General features: G+C 35.8%; 4 protein-coding genes across 4 annotated transcripts; all 4 read left to right on the top strand.

The window, feature by feature from the left end:
- Positions 1–1992: 1992 nt before the first annotated feature.
- Positions 1993–3848, top strand: LOC114523824. Its single transcript, XM_028544858.1, has 6 exons — positions 1993–2151; positions 2406–2489; positions 2644–2868; positions 2991–3204; positions 3301–3616; positions 3814–3848. Exons 1-5 carry the CDS (start codon positions 1993–1995, stop codon positions 3474–3476), a joined length of 858 nt encoding a protein of 285 aa, XP_028400659.1. The 3' UTR covers positions 3477–3616; positions 3814–3848.
- An 812-nt stretch (positions 3849–4660) lies between these two features.
- LOC114523823 lies at positions 4661–6325 on the top strand. Its single transcript, XM_028544857.1, has 2 exons — positions 4661–5057; positions 5593–6325. The coding sequence occupies exons 1-2, from the start codon at positions 4735–4737 to the stop codon at positions 6323–6325; spliced, it is 1056 nt and encodes a 351-aa protein (XP_028400658.1). The 5' UTR covers positions 4661–4734.
- Positions 6326–7015: 690 nt separating this feature from the next.
- Positions 7016–8147, top strand: LOC114523802 (serine/threonine-protein kinase STY8-like). Its single transcript, XM_028544837.1, has 2 exons — positions 7016–7334; positions 7622–8147. Exons 1-2 carry the CDS (start codon positions 7050–7052, stop codon positions 8030–8032), a joined length of 696 nt encoding a protein of 231 aa, XP_028400638.1. The 5' UTR covers positions 7016–7049; the 3' UTR covers positions 8033–8147.
- Positions 8148–9185: 1038 nt separating this feature from the next.
- On the top strand, positions 9186–18422 carry LOC114523788. Its single transcript, XM_028544821.1, has 12 exons — positions 9186–9247; positions 12340–12593; positions 12728–12811; positions 13015–13230; positions 13682–13895; positions 13969–14276; positions 14518–14667; positions 14787–15112; positions 15540–15953; positions 16194–16934; positions 17148–17424; positions 17779–18422. Exons 2-12 carry the CDS (start codon positions 12444–12446, stop codon positions 18184–18186), a joined length of 3288 nt encoding a protein of 1095 aa, XP_028400622.1. The 5' UTR covers positions 9186–9247; positions 12340–12443; the 3' UTR covers positions 18187–18422.
- Positions 18423–18844: the final 422 nt, after the last annotated feature.

The following is an 18844-nucleotide window of genomic DNA, read 5'->3' as shown; positions in this document are numbered from 1 at the left end:
TTTGATTGAGCCTTGTGGTCAGGTATGTTCGTCAACCTCAACCTCTAAAGTTATGTATCATTGTTTCAAATCCAGTATATGTAAGAAAGGGTAGGATATTCAAGCTGGTTGTAATATTAATCTATTATATAGCGTGTTGTGGTTCTGCTCGTCAGAGATTTAGATTTTGTATTAAACGTTTTAGTCAACTCGAAAGACGACTATATACAACAACTCACTTGTAGATCAGAGTATCAGACCCAATATTATTTAATTTACAGAGCAACAGAGTAGTATGCGTTTTGTAATGAAAAGCACGGATACTGCATGCTAAGACAGGAAATGATGACATAAATCGGGTCTTTCCTATAAATATTGCGTTTATAGTTCTCTGCATACGACTGCTACAGAGTCAGATCTGAAACTAGATACATTTTTAGTCATACTCTACATACTATAATTGATAAAAGTTCGCGAACATGAATATATAGTAATAATAAATATCATAATATATAAATCAGTTAGTGACAAAAGATGAAAGGGTGCTTTAATTTCAGCCAAACATGTCACTACACTTGTTTATCCGGTAGGGTTTGGTTTACCAATCCGGAGAGATCTTTAATATCGATTCTAAATCGCTTCTTTTCTTGTAGTAATCGACATGTATGAAATTTCGGCGTCTTTCGGCGTTTCAATATTCCATATTATTATATATATATAATAATATATATATATATATATATATATATATATATATATATATATATATATATATATATATATATATATATATATATATATAACGCGTGCAAATACCTTTACAAATTAGTGACTTTGAAAGTAAGGCGATAAGTATCTCATTAATTGTTCGTCGTTTTGCATTTGAATTTAATTGTAAAGAGAACGAGGAAGATAATAATATTTAAAGAGCCAAAACAATCCGTAAAACACAGCTAGAGTTTTCACAGGAAAATAAAGGTGATTATTATTAGAATACAATCGGATACTAAAAATTTAATGCTAGCGCTCAGAATACAGAGACGTTCACAGCAAGAGACATGAACCACAACAATTGTACTATCAATTGTATATCACGCGATCATAATTTGATTCAATTTTCAAGTATATTGTTAAAAACAAACACAAAAATTGTCTTTTATATAAAACTCAAACCCTGGTTTGGCGGTCAGCGGGTTCTTTATTAAAGCTGTCTGTAGATTATGACCGATAGTAATGTCGACAAGCATTGTAGACTTGAACAAAATAAAGAAACTTGCGTTTTTGTGAAAAAACTCCCCGCATTTTGTGAAACTTTACGCGATGAAGAAGAATAAGGGTTTAAGGGTCTTAATTTCGAGTGGGTATAGCATACACAACTCAAACTTTATAGACACTTCCTGAATTTGTTACCAGGAATGAAAACCATCCCACTAACAATAGCTTACATTACCCGCCTCGTTTCAAAGCTATTGTTTTGTGGGCACTCAAGCAAATTCGGGAAGTGTTTATCAAGCCAGGAACAGATGAGAAAAATGTGTCAACTATCGGTCCTCCGGATCAAACTTGGGGCAATGCTCTTGCCCCTGGGCTACAGAAGTAACTGGTTTCCACTCGAAATAAGAGCCTTAAACAATTATAAGGGCGCTTTCCATGGTAAAAACGGCCAAACTGGTCCTGTTGAATTTCGGTGCAAACATGCAGTTTACTGGTATTTTAGAGTGCTTCAAAAACTCTGCATTTAAGTATGTATATATCGTTGTTTACATCTGCCTAGCACGGAAAATGAAATTTCACATTTCAGTTTATCTATTATTTCAATCGGCTCTTGAGAAGTACAAATTTCATCCATGGCGATGATTATTAGTTGGTATACACTTTCACTGTCTAATCATAGTACGTCATTGTAAGGAATCGTAGCTATATAATCGGAAGTGCATGCATGGATTTGAATATCTCTTCATATCACAGGTTTGACGAAGCTTAAATATCTTTGCACAGCGCAAAATTGACCGTATGTCTTCGCCAGAGGAGAAGGAGGATACAACTTGGCGTGAAAGGTTCTTAAGCTCTTCAAGTTACTTCGCCAAATCATCACCAGTATTAGAGAGAGTGCGCCGCACAAAATCAGATTGTTCAACAACTCGAAAACCAAACACTGTTCCTGTTTACGAGGTAGATTAAGAGAAAATGCTATAACAACTTCCCATTTGCCATTTCCGATTTATAGCAAAAGAAAAAAATATATAAAATATTTACGAAGTAATCCTCTAGCCGTTATCTTAGATCCAATTAATCATTGGCGTATAGGTATAGTCATACCATTGAAAATTAAATAAGGTAAAGCCGTGGGTGTTAATTGCATTCTTTAGATTTGTTTGTTTGGTGAAAAAAGTATTTGTGCTTCTTTAATCATTTCACTGGCTTAGGATATTCCTGAGAATCCACAAACCTCAAGCGATCTCTATACCAAAGTGGTGATACCGGAGAAAGATACAAGTCATGAACCAAAGGTGATGCGACAGACATGTGGCTATAAACGTACCAAATAAATCAATTTTCAAACACTTATACCACAAACGTTTTATACACGAAGACCTTATATTGGATAAAAAGCATGAGTGGCAAGGCTAAGCATATGTACTGAGGTGAATTTTCCTTATTTAGGTATATGAAGAGCTTGGTACTTTCCAACATAGAAAGGCTCGGTGTATCAGCCCGAAAAAAAACGTAGACGATGTAAACGATATTTACGAAATGATGGAGTTATTTAAACTGCTTCATATTGAATATGATCCTCAAAAATTGGTCCTCTCAGAGATGAAAGAGACGGCAAAAAAGGAGATAGAAGAACAAAGTTCCGGCAGCGGAAAGTATTCAAATGGAATAACGGTGAGTTTACACATTAGCATATGAACGCAACAGTCCACAATATATAAATCATATCGCATGAATCTTGTTTGGGATTATATCATTTCTACTATCATTCTAAACTTTTTCACTGCATTTTAAAGGGATTTGAGGTCATTGCAAAGGCTAAAGCCGAAGATACGTTGAAAAGGGAAAGGCTGAGGGAATCGTATTTGGAGGTTGATGAGTGTGTCAAGCAATTGGATCAGTATGCGATTGAGATTCTGGACGTCTTCTATGGCGATCGTGGGATTTTGAATGCTTTGGCAGAACAGAAAAAAAGCTTAACGAACACAGAGTACAACGTTCTTATTGCAGGTACCGGGCGTTATGCGTTGTGTGTATAAGCGTAAAGTCAATCTACTATATAGTTTACATTGAAACTATGCAATAAATTCTACTTGCTTTCTTTAGGTGAAAGTAGTGCTGGGAAAAGTAGTTTATTGAATCTTATTCTTGGCGAAGAGCTTCTTGCACACCATGTCTTGAGTACAACCTCGACAATATGCGAACTGAGGTTTGGGGAGGAACGAAAACTGGTCGTTCATTATAAGATAACGAAGAAACAAAGACACGTCCTTTGCCTGTAATATTCCCCTTGAAATCCCAGGAAGAATGCGGCAAAATTTTTTATGATCAAATCGCTCCCTTCGTGCAAATGTCAAATCAGCGAGAAAAAGGCTCCAAATATTCTAGAGTAGAAATCTTTTGGCCGCATGAATTACTTAAGGTAAATGGATGGTGGTTAGTTTTTAAAATTGATGATTGGATGATATAGTAACTTAAAAATTCTAGACGCGAGCAGACGAAATATACATTTTTGGAAATGTAGCTACTTTAGGGCATTACCAAAACGTAAATGTAGTCTGTTCGCGTCAGCAAACAGGTAAAATTATTAAGTTACTATTTTTACTTTCTATATTTTAGAAAGGAATTGTTATCATTGATAGTCCAGGCCTAGGTGAATCTGATGAAATGGATGAAGTTCTGATGAATTATCTTCCGAATGCTTTTGCATTTATCTATGTTCTTGACACTTCCCACGCTGGGGGAATACAAAAAGACTTGAAAGAAAAGGTAAAAGGATTTTCCAAATCTTGTGCTAAGAATAAGCATTTGGATAGGTTCCTATAGGCCACAGCGCCTATGTATAAAAGTCATAAATTTGTTTCAAAATTGAGGGGGCGTAGAAGATGGCGTACATGCATAGCTTATAGATGATCCATACATTCATATGTTATTGTAGTTGATGAACATCATACAAAAGGTGCAGAAGTCTCAGACTGAATGCAGTGTTGAAACGACGACCCTTCAACATTTAGCCGAATGCTCGCTTTTCATCGGCAATAAATGGGATCAAGTAGAAGAAGATCAGAGATCAACGGTGAAGAAACATATCGTCACAAAGCTGTGCGAGTGTTGGGAGTGTTCAAATTTGAGTCATCAAATTGTGTATATGTCAATAAAAGACGCCATCAAAGTACAGGGATATGGTGGAGTCACACAGGAGTTCAACGATTTACTTCAAAAAATTAAGACGATGATATCGAAGGCAATAAATGTCAGACTATACAACCACTGGCTGTAAGTACATTTCACAAATTTCTATCCTCATTTATTATAATAATGGTCCGAATAAACTCAATTGACATTACTTAAGGAAAAATCTGGAAAAGCAGGAAAATTAGTAATCACCTCAAAATTTATAATAAATTTGAATCTAGGCAATGCCTTTGAAGATACTTATTTTCTTGCAGGTGGTTGTATACATTGCTGCACCATATTTATAGAGTAGCATATTTCTTCAATCAAGAGGTTCAATCATTTCACAAGCAAACTCGTGAACGGATGGAATCAATCGAAAAACGGATGAAAACGATTGAAAAACAAGAGCAAGATGTAAAGAAGAACATGGAAGAAAGACTGAAATACCAGACCACAGTTCTCCAAGATACACTGAGGAAATACATTTCTTCGACAGAATTCAAAGCAAAGCTCTGCAGGTGGAACGATTGCGTACTTCCACCGTACGAAATAAATTGGGAAGCAACAAAAAGCAACGTGGAAAAGGCAATTGATTACCGATTTAAAGAATTACTCATCCAGTGGGAGAATGACAATCAAGTGTACTCGAAAATTCACAGGCAGCTTTTGCACGAATTTCGTACAAGGTTTGGCATTATATTGTGTGTAGGTGCATGTACAGTGGTCATTCGTGAAAATATTTTCCTCAAAAATAATAGAGGCCTTATATTACATCAACGACTTGTTGGCTCGAGGACATTGTTGCCTCTGCTATATGCTTAATATCAGGAGATACCTTTCCCATTGCCAAAAAATTACGTTTCATGAAGAACAACAACGCTGTTCCTATACCCTTAGGACAACAAACCGTAAGGCGAATTTCCAACAGGCGGAATTTTTTGACTGAACGAAATTTTTCACATGAGATTCATGAATTTTTCGTATAAAATCTCACATGGGAAGTCGACCGAAGTGGATCCACTTACCAAATCATAAGTAAAAAGAAAAATTTCGTTGATCGAAACATCCCGTCCAGTGGAAAACTGAACACTGAAAACAGGGAATATACAAGTGGGCGGTTGTATAAAACTTTAATGTAACCATTGATCTTTCGTTAATACTTTCACATCAAGTTTATAACTCAGTATAGGTAGAGAAGTTAACAACCTGTTCTTTTAAAAGGTTAAGTCTTTTGGAAGAGGAGCTTCAAGGCATTGACAAAGCGATGCATAATGTGGAAAGAAAAGCTGATTATGCAAAGAATAGAAGTAGATTTTCGACAAAAGCCAAAGTTCTCTTCGGAGCAACGAGCCCTCTTTGGATTCCGTTCGGTGTGGTCGGTTTGTTGATTGGTATGCCCGTTTTGGGAGCAATGGCAGTGAAACAGAAAGTTGATCATAACAACAGGTTGGATAATTACAAAGAAAATCCGCGTGACTACCTCAAAAAACGATCTAAAAAATATCTCATGCGACTGCCAGAAGATTTCGTGTTAGATTATACCCAACGCCAGATGGAGAACACCAAAAAGGTGTTGTCAAAATATGGAGATCAAATTCCTATCCTGATTGAGGCCGATCGAAAACTGATTACGCAATTAAGAAACGATGAACGAAGCCAGGATGAAGTATTAATAGTGTATGGTCCGATTCAGAAAAAAAGTGTCGAGTTGATAGACAATATAATACCCTTGGGAATTGAGCTTTGTCCGGCAACAGTAAACGCGAGTGATCTTGAATGGAAAGAATGTCTCGGCGAGGGAGAGTTCTCCACAGTGTACCGTGGGAAGCTAAAGAATGCTCTGAAATGTTCTGAAATAAACGTAGCGGTGAAAGTATTCAAGGATTTATTTGATGATCCAAATAAAAGATTCTTTCTGTACGAAGAAGTCCAAATTAGGCAAGTATATTTTTAGCGACTTTGTAAAGAAAACGTTTAAATTTTAAGAGAGAGGGAGAGTGCATGTGATATAATCGCGCAAGAGTATTCATCATTCAAATTAGAACAATAGCGAAGAGTAGCCTAGTTTCAAAAGGCCTACTAACAAAATTTGATGGCTAATTAAATTTTCACATATTACCTTTTGCTTTAGGGACTTACAACATAAAAATGTTCTCAAGTCATGGCCAGAAATTGCGGACATGGAATATGCAGATTGCCGTAGCAAATTTGCATATCTGTTCAAATATTATTCGTTTGCAGAACTATAAATTATATTGCGCATTCTTAAATTTCGCAAAATTTAAGAAAATCATTGCATCTTTGCAATTTGCCCTGGTTGTTTCTTGTAATTCGTGTCATATTAAAGATCCTGAGGTAATATTTTGCTGGTAAAGGTTTATGTCGGCTCTGCATTTTTATTTATTTCTACGCTATTACGGTTTTCGTTTTATATGGTATTCAACGTGATAAATGACCGAAACTTTGTTTTGAAGATGCAGGACGAATACTGATAAAACAATTTGAAATACTATAAAAAAATATTAAGATTAACTTGCTCTGCAACGAGCAATTAAGGCAAATTATAGTCGACCTACCTAAAGGTGTATTTTTAGCGTTTAGTACTGTGCACATTACAGTTTACTATAAACTCACGAAGCTTTATTTTGACACCATATGCAAATTTAGGCGGAAGTAGAATGTTAATTATGTCCGAATTTTCTGGCCATGATTATGGAGCGGCCAGAATATTACGTGATACTCGTTCATCCAACAAGTACAACTTTATATTCGTGATGGAAGCAGCCAAAATCAATCTACGAAATGTCGTTTTAAAAGACAGAAATGACACACCTGCAGAATCTGAAAACTGCAAACAAGCAATCGACAAGTTCATTAAGAGGGCGATGGACATAGCAGCTGGTCTAAGCTACATTCACGAGAGAGGACTCATCCACAGACATCTCAAGCTTGAAAATATTTTGGTTGGTACCTTTTAGTTTATATTAGATTGTTGTTGATTGTTGTATAATTGATGTGATATGACTGAGACCATGGATATGCAGCGAAGAAATATAAAAGCTTTGAAGCGAGCTTTAATTACACCCGTTTTAACCTATATGTGACTTGGGTTTAAAAACTAAATAGCACTACCCAGAATGACGAACTCTATACTTACTAAACCCCTGATATTGGTGCAACCGTTATTCGCTGTAAGAAGGATCACGGGCGCAGCTGAAGAAATATTTAAGCATCAACCTTTTTCTTACAGGAAGGCGAGGATGGGACGGTGTTGATATCAGATGTTGGGATTGTCGGTCAATTTCTGGAAACTGAGAAAAGCATAACTTATCTTGCACCTGAGGTACTCGAAGACCTCACGAATCGTACCAAGGAAGCAGATATGTACAGTTATGGTATTGTGTTGTGGGAGATGTGGTATGGCGCCCAGGCGTTCACAGAACTTATGCCTATCAAAAGAGACCGTTTCCAAGTACAAATTGCTGGTGGGCATCGTCCAAAGCGGGACCACACAACGATCAACATTCCACTAATACATGCTCTAATGAAGAAGTGCTGGGACACTGAGGTAAAAGAAAGGCATTCCTCCAAAGAATGCTACGAAAAGTTACAGGGATTAAATGACGAAACAAATGCAACCTACACTAAACATTTAATATAATCTCCTAGTGTTGAAACTGACTTACGTAATTACAAAATTCAACGGATGCATGCAAAAAGTAAGAATTAGGAACTAGTACCTATAATAACCTTTATTATATACACAAGCGCCAGATATGAGGTATGCTGCAATTTCATTGGTTGGCTACTAGACAGATATTAGCTCATATCTGTCTAGTAGAGAAAGTAAACAAAATGGCTGAAAAATTTTGGGAGTTGAGTGAAATATAGAAATCCAAGCTTTAGTTGATAATAGCACACCAAAATACACCGATAGGGCGACAAAGTTTGTGTATATAATAAAACAGTTATCTGCTCACAATCAGCTCATATACGACTCGAGTTCGCAGAATAACTGTTAAATATTTGCACATATTATCTAAATATGATTCGCACAGGGAAACCTACTAGCTTCAAGTCTGAACCGCTAAAACAAGGCTTATTAAGTCTTCTCCAACTTTTAATAAAAATATGTAAAAATATCTTTGTAGAAGAAAAAAAAATAATTTCAAAAAAATTTCTAGACACTCAGGTAAAAGCTGTATATTTCATTCCATTTGGAGTACAGAAGAATTCAGCATCATCGCTTCGTTCTGAAAAATCTTACGTTTTGTCGATAAATTCATTTGTTGAATCTATAAAATTTATTGTGATAAGCGTTGCTAAATATTGTTTTGATTCGCCAAGCGTATTTGTTCGATGGCCGCAAACCCTCGATTTCAGAGTTATGTTGTTCAGATTTCCAAATTACATTACTCAATATCCGTCATATTGAATGATACTAGTTGCTACTGTATGAAATTCAAAATTTTATTTTCGTGGCAATTAAGCAATAACAATGGGTGAGACACAATTAATATCCAACCGATACATAACGGATCTCCTAACAATGCACCGGCATGTGATCGTAGAAAACAACATATTTCAAATAAAGACAAAAAATTTTGTGATCTTTGCCAGCTAAATTGTTTATTCTAGGCTGTTGATCCAGGGCCTTTATCAGAGAGCTTTGAATAACATATTACATTGAGTAACATAAACTTAAAAGAACTATATATATCTCAAGTATGCAGGAAGTTTTAAAATAACTGCATGCGGGAGACAAACATTCCTACTGCCTTCCAAGTATTACATAATTAGATATGTTGATGCGTGGTATATCGTAGGTGAATCGATGAGCTTCGACAGTCTCAAGTTCCAAAGAACTTACAGTCAGGTATGTTCGACAACATCTATATATATGTATATATAGCCTATAGGTAATGCCCTGGCTATAATTTTTTATTTTCCATGTGTAAGGAGAAGTACGACTGATATACATACAGAATTGGCGATTTGGTGTTGATTTTGTATACAAAATATTCGCTTCCCTGAATAAACGATTATGCAACAATCTACAACATTTCGGTCATGATTGAAGTTCATTTATAGAGCAGGGGCCGGTTGTATCAAGCCCGTTTAGCTTAACGGTGGTTAAATTCAAAATAGAAAGCAAATCTATCGTTTTATTCTAGGAGCAAACTAAATGTTTTCAACCTTAATACAAATATACCGTTTACAACTGCATATTCAGTGCATAATATTCAAGTTGACTCATTCAGGAGAGATGTATGAGAGTGCTATTTAATTTTGACTTATCCACCGTTTAACCTAAACGGGCTTGATACAACCGGCTCCATGCAGCAATATAGCATCTATATGAGTTCTGTATAGTAAAAGACACGAATATCACCTGTTGAGACAGGAGACTACAGCGGATATGTGCGCTATCTTCTTTCATATTGAATCTTGGATAACTTTCACAGAATCAGGCTTTGTCTAAGGTTGATACACGATAAACTAAGACTGCATTATAAGGGTGATTCATAATAATTAGCGTTTAATAAGACAGTAATCGCTTTAATTAATTAACATGCATAAAATTCAAGCGTCGATATTTTACATTGTTATGCCTATGAGTGCTATCCAACCAAGCTAATTTTAGAACTACCTCTGGGAATATCAGTATTCACCGGTGATTACAAATCGCGAACATCACGCGAGACCACACGCAAGGCGGGAACAGTGCATGTTTGCTAGAAAACAAGAAATTACCGATTCTGACGAGATGATAAAAAATAATGAAATGATAAAGTTATGTTAAAATATAACTCTGACAGACAAATATAACTTCTTTCTGCATGCATGCAGTGATAATGATAGTGATGAAGTGATGATATTTCCCTCAGTAACAAATTATCACTTCGGGTAGTAATAATAGGACTACTAATATTGATACATAAGCTATCGTAGCTGTAAACCAGAGAGGTGCTGAAATCACCTAACGCTCGCCTGCACTGTTTGTCTAGAATAAGGCTAAACTCTGTATGAAAGGTATCTGTATGAAGCACAAATTACCGATCTTTTTATTACAAATTACAAGGCTAAAATCCGCGTTGGAAGGTAATATTAAGCACAAACTTCAGATATTAGTTGTGACCTCGGAATTACTGGCCAAAACTGGCCTCGGAATTACATTAGTTTTATTTGTGACCAATATTTCTTCCGTTTCTTGCAATCCGCGCACGTGATATCAACAGGTAAGTTAACGGACCAGGCAAAAGTCCCTGCTTTAAGCCGGGCGCACACACAACGATTTTACGGTAGTTGGTCCATTCAGGTTTAGACATATAGGCAGCCCTTGCCCAGACATGTTTTCCTCGCGCGCCGCGCGTGTACGCGAGTCTACTTGGTCTAATATTATGACCAAGTATGGATCACCAGTCGCCACATTTTGATGAAAACATCCATTTAGACAATCTAGACAGGAATCGGCCGACTAAAATCGTCGTGTGTGCGCCTAGCTTTATGAAATAAACAAGATTGGATTTTTATATCTACACAAAAAAGGATTATGCATCAAACAACGAAAAGGTATGTACATAAATCTTATAGGTGCTTTAATAATATATTTGCATGTGTATCTACATAAAAATATGCAAATATATGTCACATGCGTTGCCATTTGCCTTTGCATTCCGCTTAGCCTATCGGCTTTCTACTTATAAATACTTATGTGCAAAAGCTTGTAATTGCGAATTATCTGACAATATTCTTTAAACTTTAACGTTGGACTATGTTTTATATATTTTCACTCCCTGAATGATTTCTATATTAAGCGATTGAATTTTGATACGGCATGTCACAACACAATCTCATAATTTATAATTGTACATGTACAATACAAACAAATGGTAGCATACAGGTGAAAATATTTGAAAGTTTTTCATTTGGCTTAGGGTTGTACAAATAGTTTCGTTAAATATGATTCAGCTACAACAACTTTGAACTAAAAAAAACAGGGCTACACAATAGCCCTGAAAATCGTAATGAGCGTGATAACTCTGGATAACTCTAACATTGACCTTATCATGATGCTAATAAGTTTAACATTTGCCTTATCATTTGATAATTTTGAGCAAAGCTCTCTTTATTATTGTATAAATGTGTACCAAATGGCACTGAATAGTCACAATGCATATCGATAACTTATATTTATGATGATTCCTGTGATATGTAAAACCATAATATTTAAAAAATATAGCATCTTAACATTGACCTTATCATTATGCTAATTAGCTTAACATTCACCTTATCATTTCATAATTTTGAACAAAATTCCCATTATTTTTGTGTAAATGTGTACTAAATGTCACCATATAGTCAAAAGACATATAGATGAGCTATATTTATGATGAATCTTCTGATGCAAAGCCAAAATATTTAAAAAATATAACATCTTAACATTGACCTTATCATTATGCTAATTAGCTTAACATTCACCTTATCATTTGATAATTTTGAGCAAAACTCTCTTTATTATTGTATATATGTGTACCAAATGGCAATAAATAGTCACAATGCATATTGATGACTTATATTGATAATGATTCCTCTGATGTAAAGCCAAAGTATAGAAAAAATATAGCATTTTAACATTGACCTTATCATTATATTTTGTTGTATAATGTTCACTCCCCCCTGGTAAATGGTTCTTTTGCAACAAATAGACTCCTTAAGTAGATAAGTTGAAAATAATGGGAAAATAAAAGTGGCATCTTAACATTCTACAATTATCATGTAGTGTGGACGCGGAGGGGGACGAGGACGAGGACGAGGACGAGGACGGGGACGGGGACGGGGACGGGGACGGGGACGGGGACGCCAAGACTATAGCAATAGCTCTCTTGCACTAAAGTGCAGGCGAGCTAAAAACGAGATATCATTATTCTTGTCTATTGAAAATAACTTTGCTTGTCTAACTTTCAGTGAGAAAAAAGCGCTAAAAAGATTTAAGTGCATGGAGTTGGCGATCTGTTCACATCCGCAAAGTCCGTAGAAAGGTTATTTCAACAAATCGTAAAATTGACAGTATGTCCTCGCTAGAAAGGGAGGAATCATGGGAGAGCGAAGACCCTGATAGTTCTTCACACCAAACGCCAAGAGAAAGTGAAGCGAAAGAAGAAGTCTTGGAATCAAAATATACAGAAACTGAAGAACTACAAACAGACGCCATTTACGAGGTACGTAATTTGACCTTTAGAAAAACGGCCTTGAGCATCGTTAGATCTATAATAAATTATGTGACGTCATAACCTGATTTTTTTATGAGGTTGAATAAATATTTGTGCTTCATAAAATCATATTAATTTTTCAGGTCCTCCCCAAAAATCAACAACCCTCAAATGACGTGTATGACACGTTGCAGGACACTAAGGCGTGTTATGAAAATGTTTCACAGGTGATGTAACGACATTTTATATATATCACTTACGCAAAAATATACTAGGTATAGGAGAAAGTCATGCACCTGGTACTCCTAGCTTATGGCATGAAAATGTAAAACCACTACTACACGTTCTATTGCATAGATGAAAATGATTGCATAGATGAAAATGATTGCATAATGATGGCACGATGCAAAGTGGATTTTTACCTTTTTAGAAGCTTAAGGAAAACAAGAAGGAACGAATACAAGAAAACAAGCCAAAAAAGGACGTAGAGAAAATAGAAGACGTTTTCGAAATGGCTAAATTATTTAAACTGCTTCATATCAAACACGACAGTAAAAAATTGGACCTTGATGAAATGCTTAAGACAGTGAAAAAGGAATTAAAAAAACACAGTTCCGGAAGCGGAAAATATTCAAATGGAACTACGGTGACTTTGTTTTCAAATTTCTGTACAGGGTGTGTCGAATCCCAGGGGCTACGGTCTTTCGTTATTGAAAAGAAACGAATGCTCATTAATATTTAGTAGCCGCGTTTTTAATACACCCTCTTGTATCTATATTTTATATATGCCGCATGTCTCTACTACACTGATATTAGCTATTTTCCGTTTTATGAATTTTTAAAATTTTATAGCAAAATAACGGGCAATTAATTGTATTATCACTTTTACATTATTTCTCCTAAACAATTGTTATTATACTCACAGGAAATATGAATACATGCATAGATTTGTCCCTACTTATCAATGCATGGTCCGCATCAGGTCAAAATGTCTAAACAAAACAATCAAAGCAAACTGTTTAAGAAATTATAGTGTTTTATAAACACCCGACTAGAATTTTCGTTCTTTATTAACTTCTTTTCTCTCTATTACAAAGGGATATAAGGTGATTGCAAAGGCTAAAGCAGAAGATATGTTGAAAAGAGAAAAACTAGAGAAATTATATTCCGAAGTTGAAGATTGTGTGAAGCAATTGGATGATCGCGCGATTGAGGTTCTAGACGTCTATTATGGCGATAAAGGTGTTTTGAAAGCTTTGGAAGAACAAAAGAAAAGCCTAACAAACACAGAATATAACGTTCTGATTGCAGGTAGTGGTCAGGACATTATACATTTTGCTCCAACACACATAAACGTAATGAGATCTCATTACTATTTTTTTAGGTGAAAGTAGTTCTGGGAAAAGTAGTTTATTGAATCTTATTCTTGGTGAAGAGCTTCTTGCACACCACGTTCTCAATACCACATCCACAATATGCGAACTGAAGTTTGGAGAAAAAAGGGAAATGATCGTTCACTATAAGTACGACGAAGAAAAGAAGTCACGTCCTTTGCCTGAAATATTGACGTTAGAAAGCGAAGACAATTATTATAGTAAAATCGCCACCTTTGTGCAAGTTAAGCCAAACGAGCGAGAAAAGGGATCCGACTATGCAAGAGTGGAAATTTTTTGGCCGCATGAATTACTTGAGGTGATCTTGTATATGAAAATTTCTCAAAGCTAAAATCACAACAATCTTTTTTTGCATATATTTTATTGCAATCAATTTGACAGTATGAAATATAAATGGAAGCAAAAAACTAAAATATTTCGGTTACATAGAAAAATTGTTTTCACAAATTTCTATATTCTACGGAGTATAAACCACTTTAAAGTTACTTTTTGTTACTGTACTTAATAAATCTTGTATTATAATTTTTCAATTTTCTCAGGAGGGTGTTGTTATCATTGATAGCCCAGGCCTGGGTGAATCGGATGAAATGGACGAAGTTTTAATGAATTATCTTCCGAATGCTTTTGCATTTATCTATGTTCTTGACACTTTCCATGCTGGAGGAATTCAAAAAGACATCAAAGAAAAGGTAAATTGAAAATTAAATTTTTAAAAAGTTAAAAAAGAAAATTAAATTTTCGTTACCACTTCGCTACCCTGCAAGATACCCTGCCAGTCGAAGTATACTTTTGTAACTAAATATTGTAGTTGATGGACATCTTAAAAGTGGTGCAGTCCTCTGATGGTGGCGTTGAAAACCTTCAAAATTTAGCTGAATGTTCGCTTTTCGTCTGCAATAAATGGGATTTGGTAAAAGAGGATGAAAGGCCAACAGTGAAGAAATATGTCACTGCAAAACTAAGCGAGTGTTGGGAAAATTCAAATTTGAATCATCAAATGGTGTACATGTCAATAACAGACGCCATCAAAGCACAGGAATATGGCGGGGTCACAGAGGAGTTCAATCTTTTACTTAAACAAATAAAGACGATGGTATTGAAGGCGATCAATATAAGACTATACAATCATTGGCAGTGAGTATCATCATACTATTCCGACACTTTTTTACACAAAATAGATATTCGTTCGCAAAGCTATATGTAAACAAAATGCCGAAATATATGGGAAAGCTGCAAAAATAATCTTTCAATGAATGCTCTTTCTACCTTTACATGCTGGTTTTTCCAGAATAACTCAATATTTTTGTTGCTAAGCAACATCAATTAGTATATGTGTAAAGAGAATGTCAAGTTTGTCTTTGATAATTTGGAATAAACATGTACCTCTTCCAATGTTTTCTTTTTTCTTTTTCCACCGTACAACTTGAAAATATTTTTCAGTGGTAGTCAAACACTCGGCTTGTCTCGTACTTTTCCAATAACCCTTCATGCTGCATTATTACACCATAAATGTACAGGGTGTGTTTGAAATATAAATAAATTTTGAAATATTTTCTCACAGGTGGTTGTATGCAGTGTTGCACCATATTCATAGAGTAACCTACTTCTTTAACCAAGAGATACAATCAACCCACCAAGAAACTTGTGAACGGATGGCTTCAATCGAGAAACGCATTGAGAAAATTGAAAAGCAAGAGCAAGAGGTGAGAAAGAGCATGGAAACAAGAGTGCAATACCAGACCAAAGTTCTCAACGGCAAACTGGTTGGATATGTCCATTCAACCGATTTCGAAACGAAGCTTTGCACTTGGGTCCGCTCTTCATCTCCACCGCCTGGAGTCGACTGGGAAACAACAAAAAGCAACGTGAAGAAAGCAATTGATTATAAATTTAAAGAATTGCTTATTCAGTGGGAGAAAGAAAGTCATGTGTACGATGAAATTCACAGGAAGCTACTGGACGAATTTCGTACAAGGTTTGACCCATTGCGTAGATTTTATATTCCAAAGGTGCATGCATGTATCGTTCAAGTTTTACCTTCAAGAAAAATGCCTAATAACATGTTTCTTTTGCTAATTTAGCCGTCAAATTAGGTTTAACATCAAAAACTGTCCAATATTATTGGCTTAAATTATTCTCATTTAAAATATAGCAAGTATATAAGTGGATCTTTTAGAACCTTCTTTGACTATTGTATAATTATCTTTTCAAAAAGGTTGAATCTTTTGGAAGAGGAACTTCAAGGTGTTGACAAAGCGATGCATATTGTAGAAAGACAAACCGACTATACGAAGAATAAAAGTAAAATCCCAACCGCAGCCAAAGTTCTCTTCGGAGCAACAAGCCCTCTTTGGATTCCATTCGGTGTGGCGGGATTGGTATTTGGTATACCTGTTTTGGGAGCATTGGCGGTGAGACAGAAAGTTGATGAAAAAAAGAAGCTGGATGCTTACAAAAAAAACCCCCTTGACTACTTGAAAAGAAGATCTCGAAAATATCTTGAGCGACTCCCAAAACTACACGTGTTACAATATGCCCAACGACAAATGGAGCACACCAGAATGGTGCTATCAAAATATGCAGATCAACTCCCCATTCTGATAGAGGCTGATCGGAAACTGGTGAAGCAATTAACTAATGAAACCCGAAGCCATGACGATATATTTAAACTTTATGATCCAATTCAGAAGCAAAGTGCCAGGATAATAGATACTATTATACCCTTGGGAGTTGAACTTTGTCCAGCGACTGTGAATGCAAACGATCTTGACTGGAAAGAAGAGAGCGTTTCATCCCTCGGAGAGGGAGAGTTTTCCACTGTGTACAAAGGGAAGCTAAACGATGCTGGTGGAACGGAGTCAGATATTTCTCAAATGGACGTGGCAGTGAAAGTATTCACGCATCCATTTGATGCACCAAATACTAAATTCTTTCTGTACGAAGAAGTACATATTAGGTATGTGCATGTATGCATAATAATCTCTATAAATTTAACATTTTAAATTTTCATGCAGAATCCTCTCGCCTTTTCAATACCGACGAGGCATGGTCGACTGTCGACGACAGCTTGGCATGGGATAACTTATTTAATACGCGCGTGTTCTTACCCAAACATCTCAACAAAGACAAAACGTAAAACTAATCAAATTGTTATATACTTTTACTCTAGGGATTTGGAACATAAAAATGTTCTCAAGTATTTTGGGGCAGCCAGAATCACATCTCTCTCATCTAACATGTATCAGTTTATATTCGTGACGAAAGCCTGCCGAGAAAACCTCAGAAGTGTAATTTTCAGAAACCGAAATCTGACACCAGCGAAATCCGAAAACACCAAACTGGCAATTGGCAAATTCTTTAACTGGGCGATGGACATAGCGGATGGTCTCAACTACATTCACGAGAGAGGACTTATCCACAGACATCTCAAGCTTGAAAATGTTTTGGTTGGTACTCCCTAGTTGTAACTTTCAAGATGACATTTTACATTTGTATGGTATTAATGAGGTGTTGGAAGAGTTCAAACTTTTAATTTCTAACTAAGTAATCAACTTAAGTTCGTAAATCCTAAAAATGTCCCCTTGAAAATGATTAGCAATCTCCATGAAAATTTGCTGAAGAGACAATACTTGTTCTTCAGGAAATACGTGCATATTGACCTTGAATTTTATAGAGACCTAACCGCGAAACGCTAGAAATATGCTTCCAAAAGACCTTCGGGCTCAGCTAAGCTATTTGGCAAAATACTGCATCGTGATTCACATATTCAATAAACAATATACGATCTTTGTTTTAAACAGGAAAATGAAGATGGAACAGCGATGATATCCGATATTGGAATTGTGGGACGATTTCTGGAAACAGAAAAAAGCATAATTTACCTTGCACCTGAAGTACTAAAAGTCCTCACAAATCGTACAAAAGAGTCAGATATTTATAGTTATGGTATTGTGTTGTGGGAGATGTGGTATGGTATGCCGGCGTTCATGGAACACATGCCAATAAAAAAAGCCCAATTCCAGAAAATGATAGCCAATGGGATACGTCCAAAGGCAGATAACAAGAAGATCAGCATTCCAGCAATACATGATGTCATGAAGAACTGCTGGGCCACAGAAGCAGAAAAAAGATATTCCGCCAAAAAATGTTCTGGAAAGTTTCGGGAATTACAAAACGAGCCAAGTGAAACCGAGGACACAACATTCTAACGTTTATAACAGGATTTTCCTTAAATTTACCCTTAATGTATTGCAGCTAGCACACTCAGAACATTACTGAAAACACATATTTGTGGAAAAAGATTTCCCATAGGAAAGCCTGTTTGTAGTAGCTTCATATTTTCGAGATTTCTAAATTGTATTATTATCTGTAATTCTATTTTCCCATTACACATATTTAGACAAATTAATGTGAGCAATAGTTACATAATATGGAAACTCATTCACAGTACATGCATTTGAAATCCTTGGGGTATTCTCCATTTTTCTAGTTTGACTTCGCTTTCTTGGTAAATAAGGGGGAGGGCTTCGAGGGATCATTAGCCTGCAACGCCGGTGTTTTGTACCTCAAGTATGGTTACATAATGTTCATGGGGTTATTCTAAGCTGGAGTTGCTACCACTTTTTGAAATTGTAAGAAAATTTCTAGAAAAGTAGTAAGAAATTAGGAATAATTGTATATCAACAGTTACCCATGTACTAATTTCCATCTCCAATAAATTCTTGCAACTTCAAGAAGTGGTAGCAAGTTAGCAACTCCAGCTTAGAATAACCCCTGGACTCGAGCCTTTAAATTATTTACTATAATGTGCTTCGGTCTCCATTGTGAGTGCTTGTCATTGCACAATCAAGTATTTTAAAACTTCAA

This window comes from Dendronephthya gigantea, unplaced genomic scaffold, assembly GCF_004324835.1.
Source record: "Dendronephthya gigantea isolate DGI-Jeju-01 unplaced genomic scaffold, DenGig_1.0 000028F, whole genome shotgun sequence".
Taxonomy (NCBI): Eukaryota; Metazoa; Cnidaria; class Anthozoa; order Malacalcyonacea; family Nephtheidae; genus Dendronephthya; species Dendronephthya gigantea.
This window is presented reverse-complemented; position numbering and strand designations above follow the sequence as displayed.